The sequence below is a fragment of the Bradysia coprophila genome, unplaced genomic scaffold (genome assembly GCF_014529535.1).
Source record: "Bradysia coprophila strain Holo2 unplaced genomic scaffold, BU_Bcop_v1 contig_216, whole genome shotgun sequence".
NCBI lineage: Eukaryota > Metazoa > Arthropoda > Insecta > Diptera > Sciaridae > Bradysia > Bradysia coprophila.
This window is the reverse complement of record NW_023503478.1, coordinates 11340-32266: the sequence shown is the minus strand read 5'-3', so window position 1 is coordinate 32266 and position 20927 is coordinate 11340. Positions and strand designations below refer to the sequence as shown.

The 20927-nt window shown below is 34.7% G+C and overlaps 3 protein-coding genes across 3 annotated transcripts; 2 read left to right on the top strand and 1 right to left on the bottom strand.

The window, feature by feature from the left end:
- The first annotated feature begins 140 nt into the window (after positions 1–140).
- LOC119075497 (piggyBac transposable element-derived protein 1-like) lies at positions 141–1825 on the top strand. Its single transcript, XM_037181962.1, has 2 exons — positions 141–1698; positions 1815–1825. The coding sequence occupies exons 1-2, from the start codon at positions 141–143 to the stop codon at positions 1823–1825; spliced, it is 1569 nt and encodes a 522-aa protein (XP_037037857.1).
- Positions 1826–5191: 3366 nt separating this feature from the next.
- LOC119075498 (little elongation complex subunit 1-like) lies at positions 5192–9285 on the bottom strand. The gene is made up of 3 exons (XM_037181963.1): positions 7846–9285; positions 5610–7735; positions 5192–5387 (listed from the first exon to the last, which is right to left on the bottom strand). Exons 1-2 carry the CDS (start codon positions 9056–9058, stop codon positions 5658–5660), a joined length of 3291 nt encoding a protein of 1096 aa, XP_037037858.1. The 5' UTR covers positions 9059–9285; the 3' UTR covers positions 5192–5387; positions 5610–5657.
- A 2222-nt stretch (positions 9286–11507) lies between these two features.
- On the top strand, positions 11508–17230 carry LOC119075499 (cytochrome b5-like). The gene is made up of 3 exons (XM_037181965.1): positions 11508–11824; positions 16372–16574; positions 16647–17230. The coding sequence occupies exons 1-3, from the start codon at positions 11711–11713 to the stop codon at positions 16726–16728; spliced, it is 399 nt and encodes a 132-aa protein (XP_037037860.1). The 5' UTR covers positions 11508–11710; the 3' UTR covers positions 16729–17230.
- The last annotated feature ends 3697 nt before the right edge of the window (positions 17231–20927 follow it).

The following is a 20927-nucleotide window of genomic DNA, read 5'->3' as shown; positions in this document are numbered from 1 at the left end:
GAATTTCAACGTTTAACCTTTATGAGTCCACGACTTTCCCCAAACGAATTCTATGAAAATATGATCAAAGTAGACTTTGAATGAATTGCAGCAAAAATCATTTTATTTTTGTTATTGTTTATAATTCATATTTCGAAAAAATGGCACCAACGACCAGATCAAAGTTTCGGGCATTAAATTACAATCGGCAAATTGAGTATTTAAACAAAATCGCAGCCAATTCGGAAGGAGAATCTGAAGATGATTCAGATGTTGAGGATGTTCGTGTAAAACCGTCAAATCATCCAGTGTTATGTAAAATCAAAAAACGCAATCAGAAAGTGGCTGAATATTCTGATGTTGAGGATGTGTATAATGATGAAGAGATTGAAGTGGAATGGGCTGACAGTGATAGTTCGGATGATGGATTAAGTGACAATGAGAGTGAAGAAGAGTGCGATATTGACGACGAAACGATAAAAGCAAAAAATTCTGCCGGTAATGTCTGGTACGGTAAGGACAAAACGAAATGGTCATCAAGTCCAACTTGTTCCAGCAGCATGAAAAAATTCCCACCAATAGCCAGTGGGCCCAGAGATTCAACAAAAAATCTTTCCATTCTCGATACATTCAATCGAATTTTTGATGACGAAATGCGAGATCTTATCATTGCCGAAACGAATCGGAAAGCAAAAAATATTTTCGATGCGGAAAACGAACATCATCCCGACAAACCGTTGAAGACGTGGAAGCTTTTGACCACAGAAGAGTTCAATGCATATTTGGCAGTTCTCATTACTTCTGGCGTTCATCATTCTAACAAGGAACATGTGACGGAGTTGTTCAAGGATTATTCTCATCCGCTTTATCGAGCCTGCATCGGCAAAAACCGGTTCAAAGAAATATCGAGATTTTTAAGATTCGATGATTTTAATACAAGGGAAGAGCGACTACAAACCGATAAAGCAGCACCGGTTTCCAAGCTATTTGGGATGTTAAATGCTAATTTGTTCGCAAACTTCGACGCCTCCGAATTTGTCACAGTTGATGAACAGCTATATTCGTACAGAGGCAGAACACGATTTACCCAATACATGCCAAATAAACCTGCAAAATATGGTATCAAAGTTTGGTGGGCCTGTGATGCATTGACCGGCTATCCACTGTTTGGTGAAATTTACACTGGTCAGCCGATAACTGGCCGAGAAGTAAACCAAGGCGAACGTGTAGTAAAGACCTTGGCCACAAAGTTTAAGGATACTGGGCGCAACATTGTTACCGACAATTTTTTTACTACTCTTCCGCTTGCAAAGTCACTGGCTGACTGGAATTTGACATTGGTTGGTACGATTAAGAAGAACAAAACATGCATTCCTAAAGAAATGTTAGCCGATAAGACTCGCGAGCCATTGTCAACCTTATTTGGATTTCACGAAAACGTTACGCTTTGCTCCTACGTCCCAAAGAAAAATAAGGCAGTAACGCTGATATCGACTTTGCACAACACTAAGACCATTTCAGATGACGAGAAAAAAAAGCCGGAGATCATTAAGCATTACAATCGAACGAAAGGTGGTGTTGACTTAATGGATAAAATGGCTGGAGCATTTTCAGTACAAAGAAAAACACTGCGATGGCCAGTTTCGTTTTTCTATAATATTATTGATCTGGCTGGCCTAGCGGCATACATAATTTACAAAGCTAACAACCCGGCATTCGGTAAAAAATCCGATTCAAGAAGAACGTTTTTAAAAACTCTCGGAAACGAACTGGCGATGCCCGCTATTTTGACGCGATCAAAAACCCCTACTGTTTATCGAAACTTCAAAACAAAGGTAGCAATTGAGTTCATCATCGGTACACCAGTTCAACCACCAGTCCCGGTACAGAAATCGGTCGAGAACGAAGTAATTCGCGATGCTACTGGACGGCTTCCCATTGTTGGTGTTTGCATCAAATGCTTGGAGTCCAAGAACCGGCGAAAAACGAGAAAAAGCTGCACCCAGTGCCTTCGACCAATCTGTGCAGAACATTCGAAAACGTTGACCATCTGTTGTCTGTGTAAAGAATAGTTGTACTGGTAAGAAATCTTTGATTAAACACGCAAATTGAGACTGAATTTTACCGACAAATTCCAGACCGCACGTGTTGATGGATTAATATTACAAGCGAGCCACGAACGGAAAACATCGTCCTTTTGATTAGTTTTGTTTGAATTTGTTATTGAACTTTAAATAAACGTGCAAAAAAATGCAAATTGTTTCTAAAGGAATTGTATCTTCACGTAACGAGTGCTTGTTTTACACTGAGTGTTCAATTTAACCATATTTTCATGTCACATTGAAATGTGAGGTTTTGTTGACTTCGTTTTTATTTTTTGACAGCGAACGATCGACGACATACGTTCTGCAACTAGTAACGATACGAGCTACGACACAAAATTAAAATTAGGTACCCGGGTAGTAGTTCGTGGCTTGTTGAAGGTTTTAAATTAATTATTTTCCAAATGATGAATTTCAACGTTTAAATTAATTATTTTCCAAATGATGAATTTCAACGTTTAAATTGATTATTTTCCAAATGATGAATTTCAACGTTTAAATTGATTATTTTCCAAATGATGAATTTCAACGTTTAAATTAATTATTTTCCAAATGATGAATTTCAACGTTTAAATTAATTATTTTCCAAATGATGAATTTCAACGTTTAAATTGATTATTTTCCAAATGATGAATTTCAACGTTTAAATTGATTATTTTCCAAATGATGAATTTCAACGTTTAAATTAATTATTTTCCAAATGATGAATTTCAACGTTTAAATTAATTATTTTCCAAATGATGAATTTTAACGTTTAAATTAATTATTTTCCAAATGATGAATTTCAACGTTTAAATTAATTATTTTCCAAATGATGAATTTTAACGTTTAAATTAATTATTTTCCAAATGATGAATTTCAACGTTTAAATTAATTATTTTCCAAATGATGAATTTTAACGTTTAAATTAATTATTTTCCAAATGATGAATTTCAACGTTTAAATTAATTATTTTCCAAATGATGAATTTCAACGTTTAAATTAATTATTTTCCAAATGATGAATTTTAACGTTTAAATTAATTATTTTCCAAATGATGAATTTCAACGTTTAAATTAATTATTTTCCAAATGATGAATTTTAACGTTTAAATTAATTATTTTCCAAATGATGAATTTCAACGTTTAAATTAATTATTTTCCAAATGATGAATTTTAACGTTTAAATTAATTATTTTCCAAATGATGAATTTCAACGTTTAAATTAATTATTTTCCAAATGATGAATTTCAACGTTTAAATTAATTATTTTCCAAATGATGAATTTTAACGTTTAAATTAATTATTTTCCAAATGATGAATTTCAACGTTTAAATTGATTATTTTCCAAATGATGAATTTCAACGTTTAAATTGATTATTTTCCAAATGATGAATTTCAACGTTTAAATTAATTATTTTCCAAATGATGAATTTTAACGTTTAAATTAATTATTTTCCAAATGATGAATTTCAACGTTTAAATTAATTATTTTCCAAATGATGAATTTTAACGTTTAAATTAATTATTTTCCAAATGATGAATTTCAACGTTTAAATTGATTATTTTCCAAATGATGAATTTCAACGTTTAAATTAATTATTTTCCAAATGATGAATTTTAACGTTTAAATTAATTATTTTCCAAATGATGAATTTCAACGTTTAAATTAATTATTTTCCAAATGATGAATTTCAACGTTTAAATTAATTATTTTCCAAATGATGAATTTCAACGTTTAAATTGATTATTTTCCAAATGATGAATTTCAACGTTTAAATTGATTATTTTCCAAATGATGAATTTCAACGTTTAAATTAATTATTTTCCAAATGATGAATTTCAACGTTTAAATTGATTATTTTCCAAATGATGAATTTCAACGTTTAAATTGATTATTTTCCAAATGATGAATTTCAACGTTTAAATTAATTATTTTCCAAATGATGAATTTCAACGTTTAAATTGATTATTTTCCAAATGATGAATTTCAACGTTTAAATTAATTATTTTCCAAATGATGAATTTCAACGTTTAAATTAATTATTTTCCAAATGATGAATTTTAACGTTTAAATTAATTATTTTCCAAATGATGAATTTCAACGTTTAAATTAATTATTTTCCAAATGATGAATTTCAACGTTTAAATTAATTATTTTCCAAATGATGAATTTTAACGTTTAAATTAATTATTTTCCAAATGATGAATTTCAACGTTTAAATTAATTATTTTCCAAATGATGAATTTTAACGTTTAAATTAATTATTTTCCAAATGATGAATTTCAACGTTTAAATTAATTATTTTCCAAATGATGAATTTCAACGTTTAAATTAATTATTTACCAAATGATGAATTTCAACGTTTAAATTAATTATTTTCCAAATGATGAATTTTAACGTTTAAATTAATTATTTTCCAAATGATGAACATTTGAATTGTTTTGAATCCTTCAGTAAACGACCAAATTTTGGTCGATTTCCCTTAAGATTTGAATTTTTTTTGAACACTTCGGGAAACGAATCGGTCGACGAAATGGTGTTCAACCAAATTTTGGTCGACGAAATGGTGGTCAACCAAATTTTGGTCGATTTGCCTTAACATTTGAATTCTTCTGAATCCTTCAGTAAACGACCATTTTTTGGTCGACGAAATTGTGGTCAACCAATTTTTGGTCGATTTGCCTTAACATTTGAATTCTTCTGAATCCTTCAGTAAACGACCAAATTTTGGTCGACCAAAAATGTTGTTTATTCTTATTCTTTTAATTTTTTTATATATGTTCAGTTGGGACTATAGCCCGTTGGATTAAATTGCAAAATAAATAAATAAATATAGATGAAAACACAAGCAAAAAATCGACTAATTTTTGGTCGACCAAACATGTTGTTTCAACATCTAGCCAAGGCTAGATGAGACTACTTTGAAAATTTTTTGGTCGACCAAATTTTGGTCGAAACTTCACCGTAATAAGCAATGGAGGGCAAAACGTTGAATTTTCTCAATGTGATTCTGTACTAATATCCTATTATGTTACCCTAAGCCTCTACTTTTGTGATTCTATGACAGAGATTTGCTTCAAAATTCATATCTGCCACAATGACGATCCATAACAACAACACAAATCGCAACACCTACTTCCTACGTCCCACTTACATTTCAATACCAATTACAACGTCTGTGTTGAGAAGACAATCATGTTGAGTATCGATGCTGCCGCAGTAAACGTCCACCTGAAGTTGAGTTTCTCGTTGGCGTAGGTAATCGCAAATTAGTGGTCTTGCTTTGAATGAGTTGCGCACTAACAGAGATTCGTCGATGTCGACCTGAAATACAGTAGAACAACAAACTTATGAACCCATCTTCAACGTCTGTAATTAGGGCAGACTTTTTATCTAGTTGAGAGTAGAATGACAACGAAAACAACAGGGAGTTGAAGAATCTATAGCAAAATTGCGTCTCCTGTGATTCATTCCTAGCTGAGGACCAAGTTGAAAGAAAAATAGAAACGCAAATAAGTTAATTTCAAGGCAAAATGTTATAATTACCAATGAATCATCAATCACAATCTTCATTCCTTAACATCACAGCATGAATTAAAAATTCTGCCAATAACTAAAATTCTGACGGTACAGAAATGTATTTAGCATCGAATAGCATTGTCTGCGCACTGCGGTTTGTGGCCGCCAATCACAAATTTGTTTATAAACATCAACCATGCCGAATCGACTAGTTCGCAGTAGAGCCATCACAGCCTCTTCCTGAATTGTTTGTCTCGTTGTGGAATCCAGAATTTTATGAAATAATTGCTGATAACCGGAGATATCTTTGGTGATTGGATAAGTTTTGATGATTGATGATATCGCAGATACCAGAACTGCTATACGTTCATCGTTTGCAGTTCCATCCGATATGGTTGATACAAATTGATTAAGTTTTGGCAACAGCTTCCGTTGCACCATATTGTCCGCCCACACTGTACCATTCCGTTTCGCTATCAAAATTAGCGAATATGGAATGTTGCCTAAATTACAGCTATTCGTTAGTCGATCTAATAGAATATCCACAAAATCGTCGATTGTGGGTCTCATACAGGGATAGTGGTAGTACGTTTTCAGATACGTCGACAGGTCTCTCTTTCTCAATGAGTTGCCGGAGTCGATAAGATTTGACTCGCTTAAATTTGTGTTGATCAAAATAATAACAAATGTGGCCTGCAAGATGTTTGTAGTATTCCTAAGGAAATCGGCAACCTTTTCACCATCATCGAACTTTGGTAATATAGTCGGATATGCCATTAATACTGAATAAATCATCGGTATCGCCTTTATGGAGAAGTAGTACAAGCATTTGTAGACGAACAAAACGCATGATCCATTCGATTCTGCGTCCGCGCAGGCAGTCAATCCGATAAACAAATGCGTAAGGTTCAACCCCCCGGCTATGGTTACTTGTTCATCTCCCAAAACAAACATTGTTTTCTCTAATTGAAACAGCACTAAATCCTCGAATCCGTTCACAGTCCGACTGATGCGTTTGATCAGGACGACAATTTTCTGATGAGTTCTCGGTAATGATGGAGCTGGTGGCGTAAATTCTTTGGATAAAGGTTCGCTGTTCGTATTGGTTACAACTTCAAGAATACACTTTGATAGAACACTTGGACGTACGGTTGATAAGTCTTTGCAACATGTATCGATTTCGTTCCCATTCCACTCCGCCACTACGTATTGTTCGATTCTACTTCGTGTTGAGGTTATTATTTGTTCCTCTTCTACTGTGGGTACTTTAAGCTTTCGCTGTCTCAGTGACGTTCTTTTATTCTTGTCGAAATTAGCTAGTATACCTTCGACGACTAAACTGTTTAATTTCTTTGGCGATGTGGGGATAATAATCGGTGCTTGGTACGATGTCGTTGTGGATGGCGGCGGGGAAGCTGGAGATTCAAATTCGTCGTATGTTGACAATTCCATTGATACATCTGGTGACTTTAAATCGTCTGACTGGGAGTGAGTTGGCAAGGCGACCGACATCGAGTCTTTTGATTCAGAGTCAACAGTTATCGGAACAATGGCCGGAAAGTCCGTTACTTCCGGGATATGAATACTTTTGGTGCTTTTTTCAGCCTTACTAAGTCTGTTAATCGCTTCCAGTATATGTGGTGGGTCTGTGATCGGTTCAATAAAGTTTGGCATCTTGAAGAAGCGAAGAATATTTTCCACCAGTGACGCGTCAGGTTCGTCGATGGGAGATGTTGACTGTTCGACGCGATCATTTGATGTACTCGCTGCTTCGAAAACACAGGAAGAGTCTTTATGTTGAATGGAACTTTTCGGTTTCGAGTCATCCATTTGACTGGATCTTCGTGTAGGAGTCATTTTTCTCTGACAAATACGCTTTCTAATTGTGCAATCATCCGTTGCCAGTTTTCGTTTAGTTTTTGAAGCTGGTTTTTTGAAAATACTTTCCGTTTGACATTGGGTAAATGAGTCAATGGAGAGTGCTCCTCTGTGCGTCGAATGATCGTGAGTATTAGTGCGTGGCGAGGTGGGCTTTGTTTGTGTCGCATCTGTTTGTATTTGTTTGGCGGATAGTTGATTATGAGGTGGGTTTTGTGAGCTACTAACGGGATCCAAAGCATTGTGTTGTCTGACACTATTACCGATGCCAGATCCTGAAAGTAATGAAAACATTTTCTTAGAAGAAGTGGAAAATCTATAAAAATCAATCTAGCGTGCACGATACATGTCCATCAAACGTGCAATAATGAAAGGAATGAATTACCTGCTACAGCAGTCGCAATGTTAAAATCTTCGCTCGTACGTTGTTCGTCCACGAAGCTGTGAAATTGTGTTTCTGGTTGTGACTCCATCTCAATGACTCTTCGAATTTGATTCAAATTATCGTTGATCAAACTAATATTGTTTGAATGATTGAACACCTCGCCACTTCCGATGATTCCAAAGATCATTTGACCGACCATTTGCCACAATTTGGTCAGCTGTTGGTTGATCGGTGAACCATTGCCAGAATAATCCAAATTTAGAAGATCCGGAATACTGTCGTCCTTTTCCTTTTTCACTCGACATAGAGGACTCGATGCTGACAATGGTTGAGTATACTCGCTGGCACAATTAATTTTCCGTCGAATATTCTTAATTCTGGTTATTGTTCCAACATTCAACTGAGCTGGTGGCTCGGTTTGCGTGCATTGTGTTTTAGATGGTAGATCTTCAATAGGCGTTATTGCTGGTGGCATATCATCGATCATTATGCGGAAAATCTCATCAACGTCGATGGTCATCGGCTCTGGGAAATTGGTAGCTGCATCCGCTTGTTTAATGAACGTAGAAGTGGTTGTTCCACGCGTAGCGGTCGACACCATTGGACAGTGCATCGTTGCTTTGTCGCAAAATTGCTTAACTTCTTTCGGTTTTAAACTATCACATTGGTCAGTCATGGTAGACGCGTTTACCGCTTTCTGTTTCTTGCTGATAACTTTCACATCCTTGATGTCTTCAACGACAACTTCACCACGTTTCGTAAGAAACTCCTTCGCATTGTTGTAATGCTGATGCGGATCTTTAATGCTTAAATGATTGGCTTTCAGAACGTTTCTTTGGATCATTAGATGTCTGTAGGCACTGGCCAGGCTATTTTCCAAACCTGCTGTTTTCTGTTTATGAAGGGCTGCATCGTTGAGCAAATTATTCTCCAACTGCGAAATATTTTCCTCCAAAGTTTTTATTTGCATCAGCAGCTGCCGATTTTCCTTCTCAATGTGATCGTTTTTCGTCCTCTCCGAAGTGTAGCAATTTTTCATTTGCAAGGCCGACGAATTCAACGATGAAAGTTGATTTTTCAGCACGACAGTCTCCGCTTCTTGATCCTTTATAAGGCGTACAAGCAGGTCCGTGTTCGTCATGGATGTTAGTATTTCCATGTCGAAATTTGTTGCTATTTGACTATTACAGTCCATAGGCGATGAGATATCCATTGCGATGGATCAAGTACACGCGGATTATGTGGTTATTGTATCAAGTATTCATTTCACAGCCGAATTTTGACGATTAATCGCGACTAACGTAGTGAAAATACGATTCACTTCTACTAGGAACGACAAATTTAACTAAATTTTACGTAAAAGTGCCGACAGGACCAAAAGGTAATGCCAATACGTTTTGTCCATAACCTCCAAATAGTTCGAAAATTCAATACCGCTCTTCGAAAAGAAAAACCACCATGATGCAATGAAAGGAATGAAAGAGAAGTACAACAGCTGATTAACTGTGTATGTAAGTGAACCCATTTATTGTTTATGTTTTTGTGTTCATGTGAAAAGGCATAAGAAACGATGGCCAGGATGAAAATGAATTGGTTAACAATAGAAATAGTTTTACTTACTTGCAAAATATGTTCCACTTTTGGTAATGTCTTCAGGAAGACTAACAATCGCATCTCGGCACATCCAAATTCAACTATCTGTTACAGATAAAGTAGATGAAATTCAAAACAAATGAGCACATAAAATGTCATGAAGCACCTTCTTAAAATGATTAGACCATCGCTCCAATTGCAAAAATCGTAGGACGGAGGAGTATCTCTGCTCGTAAACGGGAGGATCAAATCTTAATTTTTTCTCATCATCATAATGTGCGACCGGTTTATATTGACTCTCAAACTTAATGTTAAACATATTGATGTATAAAGTCAGGACTTTGGAAAACAGTTGAAGAATTATTTGAATTATTTATTGTTTGGAATCACTTTCATTTTCCAATTGAAAATGTTATTTTTAAATCGAGCTTATCAATGTTTTAGTTTTGTTCCAGCACACAAATCATCACAAACATCGAAAAACAACTGGATCTTAAAATGTTCGAATATACGAACAGGATGCTGTTCAATTTTTGAAAAAATATTCGAAATAAGGATAGTGATGCAATGTAGGGTCAAGGGTCAAATCAGCCTACACAGGCAGACACAACTGGCAGCAATGAATTTATATACAGATAGAGGGTGGGTATCGAACAAGAAATGCGAGATCAATACCTCGCGAGATCTTTGATATTAGGCGAGATAAATCGGCAATGGTAGTCCGGTTTTTCTGTTTTGGTTATCCACATTTTTAAAATTTTAGCACACTCTGATTAAGAATGTATGAAGGTCACGCTATAATTTTAAAAATGTGGATAACCAAAACAGACTACCGTTGCCGATTTATCTCGCCTAATGTCAAAAATCTCGCGAGGTGTTGATCTCGCATTTCTTGTTCGATATCCACCTTCTATCAGTATATAATTTCCTTGCCTGACATCCAAATTCAAAAGGTTCGGTGGGAATTTCCATATATTTCCGTATCGGTCAAAAAACCCTTAAATGGTAAATGTGACGCAAGTCCTTTATCTTACTTACAAAATAACTGATATCGCTGAGGGTGACGCATTGTGTGCCGTACGCAAAAGTTTTATTAACAAAAAATGGACCCAAAAAATTTGTGAAAGAAAATTTTACAAAAAGAAATTTGCGTCACAAGGGGTAGATTAAAAAACCTTATGGAAATTAATAAATTCTAGAAAAATCAGTCTGAATCTTAAAATCTAGAAACCAATCTTGGAACACCTCACTTATATCGAAAATAACCCAAATCCATCGAAAAATCCGATAAAAGTTAGGAAATGCCAGAGGAATTATCTGTCATAATTCACTTTTTATTCAACGATCGTACAATTATAACAGAACGAATTTTTGGGCTATCATTAACTTGGGGAGCACTACTAGGGTAAACCATCTAACCTTGATGAATCATATGCGCACTGCATGTGCATGATGTGCATGTACTTTTCTTCACCTTTCTTACATTTCGCATTGCGTGACATCAGCTGGTGGATTGTATTGTTAGAATCACCTTACAAAAATGAGTCTAACAAAATATAATGCTCAAAACAAACGAGGCATTGAAAACGTGTTTTGGTCCTATTTTTCATGACGAAATTTTCGAAATTGTCAAATGAAGTTAGAACTTTTTCTATTCAAAATTGCGGCTGCTGCATCTGTCAATGAAAAATAGGACCAAAACACGTTTTCAATGCCTCGTTTGTTTTGAGCATAACCCTCCCGACAAGCGGTTGAGAAATTCCATTTTGTTCAAAGCTGGGAAACTTGAAAATTTTTATGTTATTTTGACATGGCCGACTCGCAATGCGTAGAAGATACATATGGGCTAAACTGACATACCTGTTTTACCTTCACTGTATACTTTTACTATATTGAAGTTTGATAAAATGTTTTTTACTGAAATTTTTGTATTCCACGCAAATTGATTTTTTTTGGAATGATAATAAAAAGAAATTTAAAAAAAAGCCAAAAAGATAAAGTGAACGAGACTCAACTTCGAAAATGTGCAGCGCTGCATATAATAAAGTGGATAATACACGTCACTCCACTCGAAAAAATATCGTCGCAATACACACCATCCCACTCGTCATTACTAGTTCTTGCTGTACAGTCGTCCGCGTGAGACGTTGTAAAGTTCAAGTGAAAATATAAAAAAAAGTTTCACTTTTCACAACAATACCTCCATATTCATTGTCGAACATCGCATTAATTACAAAGGCGTTCGGTCTAAAAGTCAATTTGATACAGTATAATGTCTGAATTCAAGCAATACAGTTTAGCCGAAGTGGCAAAACACAATTCCAACAAAAGTGTATGGTTTGTCATTCACAACAACGTTTATGATGTTACCGAATTTTTAAATGAGGTAAGCAAAAGTTACATTTTTGATTTGCATACGCAACGCATGATTATGTTCCGTCTTTAATGTAATCAAATTTAATTTTTACTTTCGGTATGAGTAAGAAATTCCACACTCTTACATTACTGAAACATTGTCTTATCAATTAAATTGATTTGAGATTGAAAATGCTGTTGCTGTGTGCGTTCGAAAATCAGTTGTGTATAGTAGCACTTGTAGTGTTCAAAGTTGAATACTTCAAGGTCGATGATCAAATTTAGCTTAATAAACTCCAAATCATCATCTTCATGCCTTCTAAAGTCTCTGACAATTCAATTATTTAATTATACTAGGTTTTATGTCGAAAATTCTTTGTTTGTATTTGTTACTTAGGAACTCTAGTTCAAAATGTATTGCGTGATAAAGTGTTAATACCTATTTTCGAAGATAAAAGAAAAGAAAAAAATAAATCGCTAACGTGTTAAATTGAGTAATTGAAGATGTTACAATGTTGAAACATGTAATCGTTCATTACGCTTTCGGACAACCTTCAACTCAACGTTCTCATTAAAATGGGATAAGTTTTTCAGCATGAACTTCATTCAATCCATTCAAGTCGAAGCGTCACGATTATTTAGTAAATACTTACTCAAGAACGATAGTGTAACACATTTGCATTTAAAACTTGTCATAAAGCGACAACGGATGCAAAATCCATAGTAAATACTTGTTTGCATAATCGGTCGTAGATTGTATCGCTAAACAACATTAACTTTAAAAAGTTGGTGTAAATGTCAAATGGCATGCGTCAATTTCAATAGGTCCCAACCTACACTATTTCTCTCCAAGTACAATCCATATATCAATAGTTGCAGAATTTGTAATTTTGTGGAAAAAGAATCACAGACAAATGCCACCAATCACACAAACATTTCGAAATAGTTGTACACGTTATAGGTTATTTGGCTTCCGTTCGGGGTAAAAGTATACATCCAAACGTCTTTGTTTGGATTTTTTTTTTTTGATAGTTGGAAGCGCCGAAGGCAAGGGTTATAATCCCACTCAAAAAAACAATGCCCAGACCATAATGCAAAGTATTTTACCTCGTCTAGCTTCGTGGAAATGAAAATTATCACAAGCATCACAACAAACCATTTCCGGGCTAAGAGTAAAGACGATTTTAAACATCAGATCAAAAAGTTATAAACTGGTTCATAATCTACTATGATTAATTGCGACCGCTAAGGTCAATGACAACCCCTCTATCGTTCTCTTCTTATGCATTCTATTTCACGATCATTTATAACGCATTACAGCTAATATTCAATCAGTTGTTTTAATAGACAAGTCTTAACAAGTAAAAAGAAAAACTGAGCAAAAAGTGTAGACTTAATGCAGAATCAGGAGCAAGGTTACAGTACATTTAAATAGCATTTTGATCATGTAAATTTATACTCCCAAATATCTAATCAAAATGTATTTCTCATTGTCAATTCATATATTCCAGTCTCACTGTGTTTTGTACGCTCTCTACCTGGTTCAGTCAGTGTTTGCATTGATAAAATGTTTATCTTAGTCGTAATTTCACAAAACGAAGTAAAAATTTCGAAAGACCTTACATAATCTTCCGAGTTAAACAGATATTTCACTGGTTTCAGTTGTGCCATCTTATCGCTCTCCGTGTTTTTAGTGCTGCTGAATTTTGCGGAGGAGAATTATTTTATATTGCCAGTCATCATTTTATTCGACTGTGTTGGTTTGACGGTGGATTTACAATATCTATGATAATAAAAACAGGTTGATACCTAAATATTAAATCAAAAATATTTCTGTTATATTCGACTCTGCTTGTACGACATATACAATGTATGTGTATGTGTCACAACGTAATGACCAGTGCTCTATAATACGATAACGATTGAATTGCAAAATTTGCGATTGAAATTACAGGAAAAGTTTTATTTTCGATTTAAACAATGACTCGATTAATTCAAAAGTTTCTTTTACCTTTGTTATGAATAATATGACAAATACGAAATAATTTTGTAAACTGTTATCAGTTACATACAACAGTTTAGAAGCATAACCACAAACTGCTTCGTATATCAGAACAAAATGAAAGAATTAACTGGTTTCACAGTGAAAGTTCACGGTCTAACTCAGCATATTAATGCACAATCGTTTTGTAGCATTTCAAGTTCTAGTACCTTCGAGCGGTGATCGTTGATAACAACAAACGGAAGTTATTAGCATCCTCATGATCAGTGCCGAACTGGCCATACTGGGAAATCTGCTGATTCTCAAAGGGTCTTTTGGATTTTTCTTTGAAAATTTTTTAATTCACAACTGAGTTGCATAAAGCCTCCAAAGGGTTCTTTCGAGCCAGTCCGGCACTGCTCATGATATCATTTACGCGAAGGATGTTTTACATAATACTGATCAATACCGCACAGTTCATTCTGTCATCTCATGGCAGGTTCTACTCCTAGTCCTAGCGTATTTTCATTTTAGAAGCAGGAAACAAATTGAAATTCGATTATTCGACAACGTAATACTGTCATACTGTTAATCTTCTATTAGAAAATGTTACCTTACAATCACTAAAACTAAGAACTCGCATAATCATGACAAACAATATTACTATTTTTGTCAGATAAGATTGCTAAATCCATATATGCTATCTCTCGTTCGTATTTGCTAAATCTATTCTCTTTTGCACAAGTCATGACAAATTGTTTTTCGTTTTCCTACTGGAAGTTTCGATTCGAAAAATGAATTGTAACGATGAGAAATGCTTAGAAACATTGTTTTGTGTTGATTCCACTTATCGGAAAATTTGAACAAAGTTTACCTGATAATAATTATCTTATCAACTTGTTGTTTGGTAAACGTGTACTACACGGACATCGAAAGAAGTTAGAACATTCCCGACTTGATTTCAATAATTCGATTTTATTTGTTGAGGTAGCCCTAAAATGATCTATAAAGTAACCAGCTTTCTCTAATGAAATTCATTGAATTGATTCAATTAGTAAAGCCTGTACGAAACATCGCATTTATGTGACATTGTTTATCGTTGGCCGACGCTTTTTGCAGTTCCTGAGAATGGTGCTTTATGGAGACTATTCGCAGTTCCTGCCAATAGTGCTTCATGTAGACTGTTCGCAGTTACTGAAAATAGTATTTCATGGAGACTGGAGACTATTATTCAAAATTATAATTTACTCAATATATAAGATGATAATGTCACAAGTCACAAACTACTTTTTAAATTCTTTAGAAAAGCAGTCAAGCTTTTAAATAAAGGAGAAACACACCTTTTTACAATTAGATAACCTCTAGACAAAAGACCATCCGATTCGAATCCAATTGTTGATTTGAAATGAATGCGAAAGTGAGAAATAAATTCGACAAAGAGAATGAAGTGTTCCTGTCAAAAAATATTGAAATTCAACAAAGTACATTCAGTTCCAGTTAACCTATTGCGATTGCGATGTTGTCCAGCATTGACATTATCAAAATTCCCGATATTAAGATATGAACGAAACGCAAAGAAATGAAATCTGCCCAAAAGAATTACCAAACATCAACGTACACAAAAATTCATTGAAAAGTCTTGACGGATAAATACTGAGAGTAATTTCTCATTTATCCTCTCTAATACAATCAAAGAAAAGACTCATCAACTGTATACGTTATTAAAAAACGAAATTTTGACCTCGAATTTCTTCATTTAAAAGAAAAACGATCTGCGAATAGTCTGCATGCAACACTATTTGCAGGAATAGCATTTGCGTTTATTGTTTCAGTCATTTCAATACTTTGTTCCAAAATTTCTTAAATCACCTGCATAATTGTTAACACTGCCACTTCTCTTGATCTAGGTATTTCCAACATAAGAATGTTTAATTACAGATCACATTTTAGGTTATAAATGATAAGGCCTTCGTCGAAAGATTAATAATGGAAAATCAATTTAAGGTGATCGATACTGAGAATTTTCAGAGTATGATATGATGATTCGAAAACAAGTATTGACTTACATAGTGAGCATTTCACCTGTTTTTATTACATTATTACATGTCTATTCTCTGTAATCGAGCTTGTCCTGCATGTTAGTCGAACTTTTACACTGAATAAACTCTGCAAATGTAATAAAAACATTTCAAATGTTCGCATTGTAAGTTTCGAATCACGATGCACTCACAATCCCCAGAAGCGATCATTTTAATTTGATTTTCCTATATTTCAATTTTTCATTGAATCTAAAAGATCGTACCTATAACTTGTAAAGAAAAAAATTGAATGAGTTTCTTTCAAAATCTCATTGGTAAATGTTTGCAGAAATTTGTTAAATTGTTACCAACCAAGCTACCACCATATGGAGCTCAAACTACGCGTCTGGCTTGTCAATAGCTTTCAGAAAAAAGGTTACAGAAGTCGGTTGAGGTTTAGTGAGAATATTTTGAAATTTCACGATTTAGCTAGACTTGCCCATATATCTGCATATCTTTCTTAACATTTTTCCTCCAGTAACTGATTGATCCATACAATAAATTTTCTTTTACTTTTAGCATCCTGGAGGAGAAGAAGTACTATTGGAGCAAGGTGGACGAACAGCATCCGAGGCATTCGAAGATGTTGGCCATAGCTCGGATGCAAGGGAAATGATGAAAAAATTCAAAGTAGGTGAAATTATCGAATCAGAACGAACAACAGTGAATGAAAGATCTACACCTGATTGGGCCACAGAGAATGCCAACAAAGAAGACGAAAGGTAAATGATTTTTTTTAAAGTTCAATGAAGTCGATGAAGTTAACTCTTAATTTTTCTTTTGTCTAAATAAAGCTCCTATCGCCAATGGATGTTACCGCTTATTTTGGGTATATTCGCAACAATTATCTACAGATACTTTTTTGTGCAACAATAGATTGTTCTGGTTAACGAACGAAGATCCGTTAATTGAAACAAATTTTGATCAATTTTTCTTGTAAAATCGTCAGAAACTGAAGTTAAATCGTCAGACACATTAGATTTATAACAAATTTCATTCATTGCATTTAGTATTTTTCTTCTTCGGAATTATGGGACTAATTTAGTGATGTGTGTGTACATCTTCTTTTCGTTAATCTACCGTCTAAAAATCTAATTTTTATACAATTTATATAAATGTTGCCTTAATGACACAGAACTGGAATGGAATATAATTGTGAATTAAAAATTGTAGACCACCTAATCAGAAGATTTTTTTTGCAATAGTTTAGGGCAAAGAAGATATTTTAGGTAGCGAATCTATATAATTGAATTGGAATGAATTATTGTTACACATTAAATTTTACAGAATGAAATTTAAATAAAAAATCAGTTTTTTATACAACGCATGAAAATTATTATAATCTGGTGGATCAATAAACGAAAATATTATTTTAAAATCAACATTTTATTATTTACAATCATTCTCAATTACTTAATCTTTGCATTGGACCGGCAGCAGTGAGTGCAGATTATTTTCAATGTCAATGAGAATTTTTATCTACAAAAATCTTCAACACAAAATTACTGAAATCTCTCTTTGTTTGTAAGTGACAGTATTTCCTGATGTTACTTCAACGCAAACGCGTCGATTAAATCAAGTTGTAGTAAGTTTACAAGAATTCGGACTGAGGCACCTAGCATGTGCCAATAAAACTATACTTATGTTTATGTATGGTCTAATGTCAGAATTTGCGATTTCGCTTATTTCACCCTTAGATGAACTCATTTTTCAGTAAAATTTCGCCAAATCTATCGAGTTCAACAAATGCATTTTGCTTGCAGAAAATTGGAAATGTTTAAGGCATCCTGAAACATTTTGATCTCCAATGTTTTGACTTCAACTGAAAATGCGTAAGCTCTTTCAGGTAGAGATGCTGTCTAAAGAGCATTACCAACGCACTTCAAGCAAAAGTGCTTCGATTGACACCTGACAAATAGTGTAGTCAACTTTGATCCTTTTGGTCGAGTTTTTTTTTTTTAATAAATCCGTTTATTATCATCCCTTATACAAGCGTGCGTGGGATACGACCCAAAATTCATGCAAAAAGTACAATCAAAAGTAAAAGTAAAAAAAACAGGCAAAATTCTCTAAGAGAGATTCGTCAAAAAAGGCAAATAAAGTTAAACTTCAAAACGACCATAAAACTATAAAGATATCACAGAGAAAAATCATCACAACGGTAAACCAGTCAACTTAAATCAGTTAAGAAAAACGTAAGGCGATATCACATTGAACTTGTGAGCACTGTCTTTCATGACCGCAGTCTTGAGCCTAGCTTTAAAAGTCTTAATGCACATTAAATGCCGGAGGTCACCACAGAATTTATTATACTCAGTCGACGATAGCTTCAAGGCTGGATGTTTGTCGGAGCAGTGTAACTGGTTGGCTTGACGAGTGCGGTGTGAATGGATCTCATGGTTAAACCGAATGTCGAAGTTGTTTTTGGTAAGCGAATTGACGACTTTGTGGACGTAGGTGATCCGTTCAACAACTGCCAGTTTCTCAATCGGAAGTATACTTGTTGAGTATAAGAAGGTCGTTGATGTGAAGCGATGTAGGTGGTACAGAGCCTTGATACATCGATTTTGTATTCTCTGCAATTGTTGCAATTTACTCTTGGATCCCACGCTGTATATAGGCAGCATGTATGAGATGTGACTTTCAACGTAGGCAAAGTAGAGTTGTTTACGCTTGCTCAGAGGGATGAATTTCGCTTTACGCCACATAAGCGGGATGAAGGGACGTATTTTCATCTTAACGTGTTCAATGTGTTGCTTAAACGACAGTCTTTCGTCAAGTACCAAACCAAGGTATTTGAACGTGCTAACACGCTTGATCGCCTCTCCGTCTATAGTTATGTTTAGATCAGCAAGTAGCCGTGCTTTCCCGAACGTCATATAGCAGGTCTTTGATGTGTTGATGGTGAGAACGTTCCGACACAGCCATTTGTGGAGAGCAATCATGTCGATTTGCATTGTACGTTCCAGCTCTTCCGCAGTCTCACACGCATAGTACATTGCAGTGTCGTCGGCATACAATATCAATTTACCAATCAGTCCGAGGGTGAGTATATCGGCAATGTAAATTATAAAGTGGAGAGGACCCATCTTTGAGCCTTGCGCAACTCCGACAGAAACGTTTCGAAATATGCTCCAGCTGTTCTTCATTTTTGTAGCAGTGGTACGGTTGCAGAGGTAACTCATCATCAGGTCAGCTGCTTTGTCAGATAAACCGGCACGTTTAAGCTTAAGTGATAACCGCAAGGGATCTACGGTATCAAAAGCTCGTTTCAAATCGATGAATATAACACCAACAAATTTCTTCCTATAGTTCGCTGTGATGAAATCGACAAGTTGGTAGGCAGCGCTTAGGCAACAGGATTGGCGAATGAAACCAAATTGATTTCCTTTGAAGAAGTTCAGGCTGTCGAGATACGCACACAGTTGTTTCACCAGTAGAAACTCGAACACTTTGGAAAGGGACGGTAGTAGCGTAAGTCCACGGAAGTTTTCAATGTCAAGGCTACCGCTCTTCGAGTCGACCCAGGAATCTTAATATCAAGAATTTTGATATTGTAAATGCTGGACAATATCGCAATAGGTAGACTGTAACTGAATGTAGTTTGTTGAATATCAATATTTTTCGATTTTGTTGCCCACTTTAACATTCATTTTCTCCGAATCAACAATTGGATACGAATCGGATGGTGTTTTTGTCGATAAATCTAGAGTTGACACGCCACATTCAAATTACTAAGCTAGATCGGAACGGTCCGCTGCAAACGTCGAGCCTGTATGGGTCATTGTAGATAAGTCTTATTTGAAATTTCGAACTTTGTCCCCAAAAAGATTTTGATTTGCAGGTGACTTTATTTAAAAGTTTTCTGCAATTTTTTTTTTCGAAATAAGATACAAAATTTACTTCTATATTGAATAAATTATTATTTTGAATAATAGTCTACATGAAACACTATTCGCAGACAAGACGACTGGCATAACTGGTATTTGTTACTGCGAATAGTCTCCATGAAACACTATTTGCAGTTACTGCGAATAGTCTCCATGAAACACTATTTGCAGTTACTGCGAATAGTCTCCATGAAACACTATTTGCAGTTACTGCGAATAGTCTCCATGAAGCACTATTTGCAGCAACTGCAAATAGCGTCTGTCTTAAAAATATGTTTAAAATTTACAATTTTCTGCAAGTCTTTACGTTAAATGCTCTTATTGAACTCCGGGAAAATTAAATGAAAAATGAGTTCGTCTAAGGGTGAAATAAGCAAAATAGCAAATTTCCACCGGTTTTTATGGACCGACCATACCCGGTTAATACTTTCATTGCACTTTATAAATACGATTAGTGATTTGGATATATTGGCTGAAATATGGAATACATCAGTGGCAATAATAATCCTGGTCCAACCACTGCGACAAATGGTAATCCATCGAAAAGGATTTCTACTGTGATGGCCGTCGAACTTACAAAAAAAAACGAATCAGATCTGTGCGTTATATTAAAATGTGGTAAATTCGACGGTCCTAATCACGAATACCTACAATGTAACTGTCAGTAGAATTCTCTTTCAAATGAGCGAAGAGAAAACTATAGGGAAAAAAAAACAAAAAAATATTGGAAAAATCAAACAAGTAACAAGTTCTTCTATTTTATGCAGTTTACCTATCAAAGCTTAATAAATATTTTCTTTATTTTTACTTAAAATGCATGCTGAAAATATATTTCTCTAAGAAAATTTCAGTTGTTTTTCTGCTCTCTGAGCTAATGATTAAATCTAACAAAAGAAAACAAAATTTATAAATCACCTAATAATAATGTGACTTAATTCGTTACACAATGTTGTCGAAAATTGATTTATTTTTTTATACCAAGGACAGTAGCTGCAAGTTTCAACTTTTCATGTGAAATTATTTGTTCTCCTGTGCGATTGCCGCTATTACCTTCGACACGAACTGCAAACCTTACACACGTTTATTGAGCGCGCAGCGCGAAGCGCTGCGCTCTTAATACATGACTTTCCAACAATCTAAAAAACAATGCCCGAAGGGCATCGTCCTTTTTAAAAATCTAAAAAG

Coding starts and splice junctions, on each gene's coding strand:
- LOC119075499 (XM_037181965.1), top strand. CDS start 11,711: ATGTCTGAATTCAAGCAATACAGTTTAGCCGAAGTGGCAAAACACAAT. Junction 11,825..16,371: donor TTACCGAATTTTTAAATGAG/GTAAGCAAAAGT, acceptor TTTTACTTTTAG/CATCCTGGAGGAGAAGAAGT. Junction 16,575..16,646: donor GCCAACAAAGAAGACGAAAG/GTAAATGATTTT, acceptor GTCTAAATAAAG/CTCCTATCGCCAATGGATGT.
- LOC119075497 (XM_037181962.1), top strand. CDS start 141: ATGGCACCAACGACCAGATCAAAGTTTCGGGCATTAAATTACAATCGG.
- LOC119075498 (XM_037181963.1), bottom strand. CDS start 9,058: ATGGATATCTCATCGCCTATGGACTGTAATAGTCAAATAGCAACAAAT. Junction 7,736..7,845: donor CATTGCGACTGCTGTAGCAG/GTAATTCATTCC, acceptor CATTACTTTCAG/GATCTGGCATCGGTAATAGT.